This window comes from Rhizophagus irregularis, chromosome 5, assembly GCF_026210795.1.
Source record: "Rhizophagus irregularis chromosome 5, complete sequence".
NCBI lineage: Eukaryota > Fungi > Glomeromycota > Glomeromycetes > Glomerales > Glomeraceae > Rhizophagus > Rhizophagus irregularis.
The window spans coordinates 4,431,099-4,442,090 of NC_089433.1; the positions used below are offsets into that span (position 1 = coordinate 4,431,099).

A 10,992-nucleotide genomic window follows, 5' to 3' on the forward strand; every position below is an offset into this window, starting at 1 on the left:
TTTTATTTTTTATTAAATCTGAGTTACGTAAATATGTAACACATATTTAATTTAGATTTGTGTAATGTTAATCTTACTAAAATATTAAATTTTTATAAAAATCTTAATTAGACTAATTCCAAAAATCGGCACATATGTTTTTAATATTATGAACGGTTATTAATAACCGTTCTTTACTTTTTTTTAGGATCGGATGTTCTGAAGAATGGGAAAATTCCAAGATTCGTAAGAATCTTGGATTTTTTTTTATTTTTTTTAAAAAAAATATTACAAACGGTTACTAATAACCGTTCTTTTATTTTTTATAGGTTCGGGTGGGCTTCTGTATTCTGAAGAACGGGAAAATTCCAAAGATAAGAATCTTAGATTTTTTTTTATTTTTTTAAAAAAATATTACAAACGGTTACTAATAACCGTTCTTTTCTATTTTTTAGGATCTGATGGGCTTCCGAAGAAAGGAAAACCAAGAAACCAAGATTCGTAAGTAAGTACGAATCTTGGTTTAAGTTTTTTTGTTTTTTTTTTAATATATGAACAGTTCTAACCGTTCTTTACTTTTTTTTTAGAATCTGGCAGGCTTCCAAAAAACGAAAACCCAAAGATTCGTAAGTACGAGTACGAATCTTTAATTTTTTATTTATTTATTATTATTACGAATGGTTTACTAACCATTCTTTCTTTTTTTTATAGGTTCGGGTGGGCTTCTGAAGAATGAAAACCCAAAGATAAAGATTCGTAAGTACAAATCTTTACTTTTTTTTTCTTTTTTTTTAATTTTATTAATGAACAGTTACTAATAACCGTTCTTTTTTTTATTTTTTAGGTGCGGTAGGCTTCCGACGAATGAAAATTCAAAGATAAAGATTCGTAAGTACGAATCTTTACTTTTTTTTCTTTTTTCAAAGCTTTCTTTAAAAAAAATTTTTTTTTATTAATTAATTTATTTTCTTTATTTGAGTAGGTTTCGGCTTTGGTTGGATAGGTAATTTTCGTTTCGAACTTTTTTTTTTTAAAAAAAACAATTTATTTAGTTTTTTTCTATTTTGTAGGTTTTGACTTTGGTTTATGGGCGTTTGATAGGTGAGTTTAGTTTCGAAACTTTGTTTTCTTTTCAAAACTTTAACAAAAAATATTAATTTTATTTATTTATTTTGTAGTATCGGTTGTGATATCCTTGGGCTTTGGATATGTAAGTTTCGAAATTTCGCCTTCTTTCGAAACTTTAAAATTTTATTTATTTTTTTATTTTATAGGTATCGGCTGTGATATCTCCTTGGCGGGCTTTGGATCAGTAAAGTTTCGTTTTCTTTTCGAAACTGTTTTAAGAAAAAACTAATTCTTTCTTTCTTTTTTTTGTAGGTTTCCACTTTAAACTTTTATTGAACAGATTGTGTAAGTTTCATATTTCAAAACGATGTTACCGATACCTGCCACATATCAGCAGACTGAACTTATACTCAGTTCAACATTATACTTGGTTTAGATTTTATAATCTCTTAACTTCTCGCTCTCTTTCATTTATATTTCTTACGTTCTCATACATTCTCATAATTTCTCTTTTAAACTGCGAGAGTTCTCTTTACTTCTTATTACAATTCATATAATAGTTAAACTGGGATAATTTCCCTTACTTTACTTCTCTGGACTTATAATATAATATTAATTAATTCTCAAGCGTACAATGAGCATATTCATATTTGAATAACTTTTAATAATTAATATTTTAATATTATTTTTATTTGAGCCAAAAGTTGACTGCGGAATTCCTATCAAATCCCACCTATATTTATACATTTTTAAGAAAATTATTTCTACTATTTCTAACTTTTCTACTAATAAAAATTTAAGAATAATAAGAAAATAAAGATGTATTATCATATGACTATCTCGTGACTAAACTAAACTAAACTATAAATATTATTTTATCGGTTCATTATTTATCCTTCGGCTAATTATTTATCCGTATTATATTTTCAGTTAACTAATTATCACTATCTAACATTAATTTCTGTGTAATCTATCCCATATCTTCGATTACAACAAATTTTTTTTTATTGAAGAAATTTTAACTAATCATTTTTTCTTTTTTTTTGTAGGTTTCTTAACGAATTCTAGATTTTTTAATGTAGATGGTGAGTCAGGTGAATGGTAGCAAGTATCTTTCAGAATGTTTAGGACCTCTGTCTTATCATAATCCTTTACTCAATCGTCATTACGTTTAAAAAGGGAAATAGCACCCTTAACTCTACGCGATTTTTTCTAAAATATAACGAATGTTTAGTATCAATTTCGAAATGACAGTAAAAAGACAGATTTGATCGCCCAAATTCCCTCTGTCATCAATTTACAGAGTTACCACATCAAATGGGCATTCTCATGGTCGAACGAACGAATAATTGAACAAACGAACAAATAAACGAACAAGCAAATAATCAACGACATAATTAACAACAACATAATCAACGAACAACATGCAACAACATATAACAACATTCTTGGTTCACAACATAAATAGCATTAGTAATATAAAACAACAAATGATATAAAATAAAATTAACTTCTCTAAATTTTCCCCAAATTATATCCACTTTTACCTTTCATTTCAAAACTTCCATAGCTCTCGCTACGAATTATTACTTTTCAAAAGTATATATTTAATTCATCTTAAAATTTTCATTTTGTTCAATTAAAATTAATTAAGCAAACATTAATTAAAGTTTAGGGCGAACCTATTACCTTTAATTAACATTAAACTTTACTAACAAATAATTAAATGAAACTTATATTTTTATTGAGTTCTGTGGATGAGAACTATGGAATTACTTTGAATTCCGCTCTCTATTTATACAAATTTTATGCTACTTTCTATTCTATCTATATATTATCTTTGAACTATCTTTCTAATATGCTATCTATATTTTAAATACGCTATCTTTTAATATGCTATCTTTTATATATGTTCTTTTTAATATGTTATCTTTTATGTTCCATCTTTATACTATCTTTTTATATTATCTTTTATATTATTTTATGTTCTTTAATCTTTCTGACATTATTTTATATGTTCTTTCAATTCGCTTTATATGTTTTGCTTATAATCTATCTTTTGTGGCTTATAATTATTCTTTCTAATCATTCTTATTGTTAAAGATTGCTAAGCTGCAATTGATTGACTCTAATTATTCTATTAGTTCTTTGTCAATCATTCGATAAATATTACATCATGTAGATCATTACTCTTCCTAAATGTTTATCCTTTTTCGGCTAATTATTTATCCATCTACGCCAATTCATACACAGGTCGAAAAGTGAAAAATCAGGCATCAATCAGTCACCAATCGGTCACCAATCAGGTACCTGATTGGTGACCGATTGGTGCCTGATTGGCATTTTCGCCAAATACCGTCACCAATCAGGCAGTTTGCTAACTTTTGATCCAGTGATCAGAAAAAGATGAAATATAGCTCATTGGAATCGTCTCAATATGACGAATCTAATGGTAGTAAAATCGCATCTCTAGGATTAATACTTGATGGGAAATTAAGTAAAATATAAAAATGAAAATGTATCATTTATATTTTATTTAATTTTTTATTAACTATCAATCCTAGAGATGCGATTTTACTACCATTAGATTCGTCTTGTTGAGACGATTCCAATGAGCTATATTTCATCTTTTTCTGATCACTGGATCAAAAGTTAGTAAACTGCCTGATTGGTGACAGTATTTGGCGAAAATGCCAATCAGGCACCAATCAGTCACCAATCAGTCACCAATCAGCTACCTGATTGGTGACCGATTGGTGCCTGATTTTTCACTTTTCGACCTGTGATAATTAATTTGTTTGTTTTTAATATTTGGCAATTACATTTGATGGTTGAATTTTATCATCTTTTCATACTTGATATTCGACCGTTTACAATGGTAAATGCTTCGGAATTGAAAAACAGAAGATGAAATATTATATATGTAGACTACATTGTATGTTAGTGTTAAATATATTGTATACGTAGGCGAAATATAGTATTAAATATATTGTAGGTGAAATAGGATATTATTAGTATTAAATATATATTATATATTAAATAAAATACAATTTTATGAATTAATGTTCAGTATAAAAATGCTATCTGAAACTTATGCGAAACTTAACCAAAATTTAGACGAGTGGCAGTCTGAGTGGTAACACTCGATAAAAACTTTTGGTTAGAAGATTCGTCCAACTTCGACCGGATTTTAGCCATAATTCGGGCCAAATTTGCCTATACGAAACCTGGCCAAATTGGACTATTTTGACTAGTAGTACCAGATATTATTCAATCACATATTGAGTCAAATATATGGCATGAACATAAATTTATTATAGAGCCAACGCTTTTTAAACAAGATGATATTTGATTAAATATTTTTGATTTCAATATGCAAAAATCAATGCAAAATTGTATAGAAAAATATGTTAAAAAAGAAAAATTTAATAAGAACTTAACAATCGAAAGGCTATACGTTGTAACCTGAGAAATCAGGATAATCACGTGAGCGGATGAAAAGACTGAATGGGACAAGGATAAATAATTAACCGAAGGATAAATAATTAACCGAAGGATAAATAATTAGCCGAAGGATAAATAATTAACCGATAAAATAATATTTATAGTTTAGTTTAGTTTAGTCACGAGATAGTCATATGATAATACATCTTTATTTTCTTATTATTCTTAAATCTTTATTAGTAGAAAAGTTAGAAATGGTAGAAATAGTTTTCTTGAAAATGTATAAATATAGGTAGGATTCGTTAGGAATTCCGCAGTCAGTTTTGACTCAAATTTAATAAAATAAATATTAATTATTAAAAGTTATCTTGAATATGCTCATTGTACGCTTGAGAATTAATTAATATTATTATTAAGTCCAGAAAAGTAAAGAAAAGGGAATTATTCTCGTTTTGTTGTATGAAATATAATAAGAAGTTAGGAGAACTCTCGCAGTTTATAAGAAATGAAGTGGTAATATTTGAAAGAATAAATATTACAGGAAGCATGATATTTTGGGAATATTATGAATAAGTGGTAGTATTGAGAATAAATACTACGGATAAATGAGAAAGAAAGCGAGAAGTTAAAAGAAAAATAAAATCTAAACCAAGCAAAGTAACGAGAAATAAAGTTAAATGAGAAAGATGTGTTTATCCACAGGTGGCAGACGTGGGTGACAATTTGGTGCAATGCTCTCGAGAAAGGAAATGATCAATGAATAAAAGAAATGAAATATGATCATTCTGACTATCTTCATATAGTTAGGTACCTACGTGATATTCCTAGAGGATCTGGACTTGAGTATAAAAAGAAAAAAAGTTATTAAGTGTACAATGAGAAATAAAAGAAGTACAAGTAATGAAGGATAATCAAAGCATGTGTTGCTTGTGATTAGGAGATTTATCAGGAAATTATGAAGTTTATCATAAGAAATTGAAAGAAGTACATGTTAGTATGAGAAAGAACTAACACGAATGAAAGAATAGATATTAAATGATGTATAAGCCTGATAAATAAGAAATAAAAGTTGTTAATAACAAACCTAAAAACTACCATACCTCGATGTGAAGGTAGAGGAAAGCCTAGTATAGGTTATTGGAAGTAAAAGGAGATAATTCTATAAGAATTATTGGAGTTAAGTTAGTCACGATAATGGACTATAAAAGAAAATAAGACCGTATCGAGATTTCACGGTAAGAAAGTAAATCTAACGCAAAAGTTGCGGGTGAACTATAAACCCAAGAGGTTGCGTGGGAACCTTATAAGAAAAACACTAGTGGTTATGTGGGAACCTTTAAAACACTATAAGATTGTAAGTTGTGGGTTAAGCTGTAATAAACCCTCTAGATTGTAAGTTGCGGGTTAAACTGTAAGAAACCCCCATTATTATTATTGTACGTTGTGGGTAAAGCGGTGTTAAACCCTCATATTAATTTATTTTTGAAGAAACTTGCTGGTCAAGTAAGAGAATAATAGAAAAAATAGTTGTGTCACCAGGGGCGTTTGTCAACAGAAATTTCAGTACATTGATCGCTTAAAAATCTGTGGCTATCCAATTATAATAAGAAAATAATGAAAGAAATAAGAGAAAGTATAAGTCACGTGGTGAGGCGCAGTAAAATATATATATAGACCTCCCCAGTCTGAGGAGATTGTGGACTTAGATTATTTTTAGAAAAATAAAGTTAGTATATAGACCTCCCCAGAGCTGAGGAGATTACGTAAGAATATTATGTGAGAAGTCATGTGAGTAGTACAAATCACATGAAAAGTAGGTCATATAAAGCGCAGTAAAGTGACGAAAAGAATAAAATGATGCATACCTTGATGCAGTGGAATAAAAATAAAAATGCGAAAAATTGAAATTTAAAAGGAAAAAGGGTTGTATTTATAATTTTTGGAGTAACACAGATCATGTGTTAAGAGAAAGAAAATGAAAGAAATGAAAGAAAATATAAGTCACATGATAGGGCGCAGTAGATGAAATGAAATTAGGAGAAGTATGAGAAGTACATGTAATAAATAAGAAAAATATCGATAAATAAAGAAGTAAAATATTTAAAATAAGTTATAAAAAGTATGGATTTATATTGTAAAAAGAATAAAAGTGTAATTATATTTTGAAAATAAAATAAAGCATTAAAATGGAGATACCAATATTTTATGGCGTAATAGGAGAAAATCCAAAAGAATGGACAAATCAAGTAGAAAAATATCTGTCAAAGATAGGAATTAAAGACGATAAAAGAATATTTAAGATTGCGAAGACACATTTGTTAGGAAATGCGCTACAATGGTTTGAAAATGAAGGAATGTGTATTACAGATTGGGATAAGAATGAGATCAAATGGTTGAACTTAAAATTTAGAATAATTGATAGATATTCAAGTGACAATAGAAGCTGAGTAATTGACTATTAGAAAAGTAAAAAGAAATGAATAATGATAAAGTGAAATAATAATAAATAAGAAATTTTGAATATTAAGGGACTAAATAAATATACGAAAAGACGTTAGAGAATAAAGGGCGAAATAAAAGGATATCATAAGAAGAATAATAAGTGTAATGAAATTAAGCGATTAAGATGGAAATACAGGAAATATGTAAATAACGAGAATTTAGGGACAAATAATTGTCCAAAAAGACGTTAAACTAATTAGGATTAATGAAGAATATCAAGTTATGAGTAATAGAATACTATGTGATAAAAGATATAATAAAGAAATGTAGTAGAAAGTTGTATACACAAGGATATAAAAGAAATAAAGATTGAAATAATAAATGAATAATTACTATATGAATAAAAATATAAATAGACGGGAAATATGAAATGAAACCATTTTGCAAGTAAATAGGTAAATAAAATAAATCGAGATGTCTGATGTATACGATGAATTAGAAGAGATTAAAAATAGACACGAAATAGAAAAACATAATGAATCAAGAAAAGAGTATCAAGTAGATCCTTCATGCCTAAAATGTTATAGTACTGATGGAATAGAGATAGGAGATTGGTTTAAAAGATTTTGGAAGATTTTCCAAAAGGTAATATTAGAAGCAATGAGTTATAACAGAAATACATATGTAAAATTAATGGAATACATAACACTAACAAGAAAGGATGGGGAAGAAAGTTATCCATCTAGTAAGAAGAAAAGAAATAGAGAATTTGAGAAAATGAGAAAAGAAGGAGAAAAACTGTTAGATATAGTTGTAAGGTCAATTAGGTATAGAAACAAATCAGATTACAGAAAAATGGGAATTATATCAGTGATAAAAGTGATCTGTGAACATTACATATTGAGTGAAGATAATGAGTATATATTAGACGATCGAACAGAAGAGAATCTATTGGGAAATAGGGAATTGTTAACATATAGATATATTATAGAAGATGATGAATTAGATGTGAGATTTGCAAAATTTGAAGAGTGGTTAGAAAAAACAGAATCAATAACCATTAAAAACAAAGGATATGGTACTATGAGATATTTCAAAGAAATATTGCATCTAGAAGAAAATATAGTAGAAGAAGAAAATAGAGAGAAAGTCAAGAAATTTCAGAAAAGTATAACATATCAATGGTGGGATGGAAATAAATACCCAAAACCATGGATGAACGATGAGTTAACAGATAAGATAATAGAGAAAATTATTGAAACAAAAGGTTTTGTTGAAGAACAAAGTGATGTAGGAGAACTAGAAAGTTCAGATGATTTAGGAGAATCAAGTTCAAATGAAGGAGATGAACATATAGAAAGAATATACAGAAATTATTGGTTAGAAAATGGTTATGAGATTGATATTGAAGAAATAAGACGAATAATAAATTTTAGAGTGGAATATGAAATAATGAAAACTAAAGAATTTATGAGTTTTTACAAAACTATTGAAGAATTAGATGACAAAGGAATAAGAGAAGAATTAAGAATATGGCATTATATGTATACAATAGAATGTCCGTTATGTAACAAAATGATACTGAAAAAGGAAGCAGTAAAATACAATAAAGAATTTACAGGAGAAATATGTAAAAATTGTTCTGAGAGAGAGGAGAATGATGTTAGTGAAGCAGAACTAAGAGTAAAAAGAATACAGAAAATATGCGAAGGAGCAGAAGTTGAAGTAACGGAAGGAGAAATATTACGAATGATAAATATGGGTTATACAGATGGAGAAATCTTAAATTGGGAGTTTATAAAGTTATTCCAAGAAAATAAGAATGAATTGGAGGGAGTCATAAAAGAAATATTAGTTAAATATTTAGAAAAACAAATAGAGACAGAGGAAAACAACGAAGAAGAGGATACAAATGATTCAGAAAAGATTGGAGAAATATTAGATCCAGAAGAATATGAGATTTGGGAAGAAAATTCTGAAGACTTCGATGAAAATGGAGTCGGAAATAATGATGAAAATATTATAAATACAGAAGGTTTTGGCTTAAGTCAAAATTCAGATTCGAATAATTCGTTGAATATTAAGGATTCTGATATTGAAAATTTTGATACAGAAAGTGAACTATCTGATTACAATTTACAGGAGAATATATTGTTGAACATGGCGACTGAAGCTCAAATGAAAAGAATAGTTGAGAATGCTTTAAGATATCCACCTAATACTTTGGATGCAGCAGTAGGGGCAGGAGCACACTTAGTAGATAGGATTGAAAATGCAGGAAATGAAGCCAGAGGAATAATTAATATACCATTATTTTATGGAAAAGAAGAAGAAGATGTTAGTGATTGGATTAGACAATTTGAAGTAGCATTTGCAGCAATTGGAAAAGCAGCAGGACCTAATGGTGGAAGACAAGCGACATTCGCAGCAGCACATTTAAGAGGAGCAGCAGCACAATGGTATCATGAAATGAGAGAAGCGAATGCAGGTCATTTAGTGAATTGGGCGGATGCAGATAATGATAATGATTTGAAACATAGAATTAAAAGAAGATTTACCAGAGAAGATGTTAGAAGAAGAAAAATGTTAGAATTGAGAAAAACTAAACAAGGAATAAATGAAAATGTCGATGATTATACAAGAAGATTTAGACAAGTATTAAGAGTAGCGACAAGAGGTCATGCATTAGCTGAAAAATATCAAGTAGATTTTTATATTGAAGGGTTAGAAGCAACAGTAGGATACCAAGTTAGAAGACAGAATCCAGCAAATTTAAATGATGCAATAAATTTAGCAAGAAGAGAAGAAGAAGCAAGAAATGAATTATTTAGAAAAGCAGGAAATATACCAGATAGAGTTTATCCGGAGATTGGAAAAGGATATATTGAAGAACGAAATGTTGGAACAAATGTCAGACATAATAAACCATTAAATGAGAATTATGAAGATGAGCTAGCGGAAAAATTAGAGAAAATGAGAATTGCCAAATTGGAAAAACAAGTACGAAATATGGAAAGGGAGTTGAATAATAATGGGAATAGAAACCAATTGAATCAGAGAAGAAATAATGGAGCACCGATTAATTATGATGAAATAACTTGTTTTAGGTGTAATAGAAGAGGTCATTTTGCGACTAGATGTCCATTAGGAAATAATATCAGAAGAAACGAGAGAAGAGTTAATTTAATAGATATAGAAGACCGTGAAGAAGATTATGACTACGAAGATGAAGAATCAGATGATGATTATGACCATGAAAATAATGAATATAATAATTCACAATTGTATAATTACGATCGTGATTTGTATGAAAAAGACAACCCAGTACAAGAAAGAAGAAGAAGTAATAGAATAAATCCTGTACAAGGATGGAAAGTCTTTGGAAAACCAGATTTAGATAAAGAAATTGCGGAAAGGGGAAAGGAAGAATATAAATATAGAAATAGAAGAGAAGTTCCAATGGAAGAAGATGTGGGAGATGAACAACCAATGTACGATAGACCAATAGGACCAGATAATACGAATATCCCAAAAAGATATAAATGGAGTAAAAAGAAAGGAGGATATTACGACACAATGGAAGGAATAAATAGATGGAAAGAAGCAGGAGGAAAACGCAAACCAAGAGAAGATAAAATTACAGGAGTTAGATCAAAAGATCCAGTAGATTATGGAAATCTACTTAATATTGTAGAACAACAAGGAAGAATGATAAAGAAAATGATAAGAAAAGGAGATAAAATGGAGTGACTACACTCGGAGGTAAAAAAGACCAAAATAATTGGAGAAAAAGAAGTTACAACAGCAATGAAAACACAGTTTATAATAAATAATAAGGAAATCGAAGTTGTAATAGATTCAGGAGCAGCAATAAGTGTAATAACAGAGAAATTAAGAAAAGAGTTAGATATACCAATAAAAGAAAAAAGTAATATCACATGTACATTAGCAGATGGGGGAAAAATCGCTTTATTAGGAAAAGTTAATACGGAAGTAGAAGTTTATAAAGAATTAGTGATACCAGTAACATTAGATGTAATAGACTCAAAACAGAGAGAA

General features: G+C 28.6%; 1 protein-coding gene across 1 annotated transcript; it reads left to right on the top strand.

Annotated features, from left to right (window-relative positions):
* Positions 1-205: 205 nt before the first annotated feature.
* Positions 206-1,383, top strand: OCT59_025494 (uncharacterized protein; the record flags this gene model as incomplete). Its single annotated transcript, XM_066138872.1, has 11 exons — positions 206-225; positions 309-314; positions 459-484; positions 567-605; positions 726-735; positions 824-867; positions 962-982; positions 1,050-1,080; positions 1,158-1,189; positions 1,254-1,291; positions 1,360-1,383. 11 exons carry the CDS (start codon positions 206-208, stop codon positions 1,381-1,383), a joined length of 291 nt encoding a protein of 96 aa, XP_065992137.1.
* Positions 1,384-10,992: the final 9,609 nt, after the last annotated feature.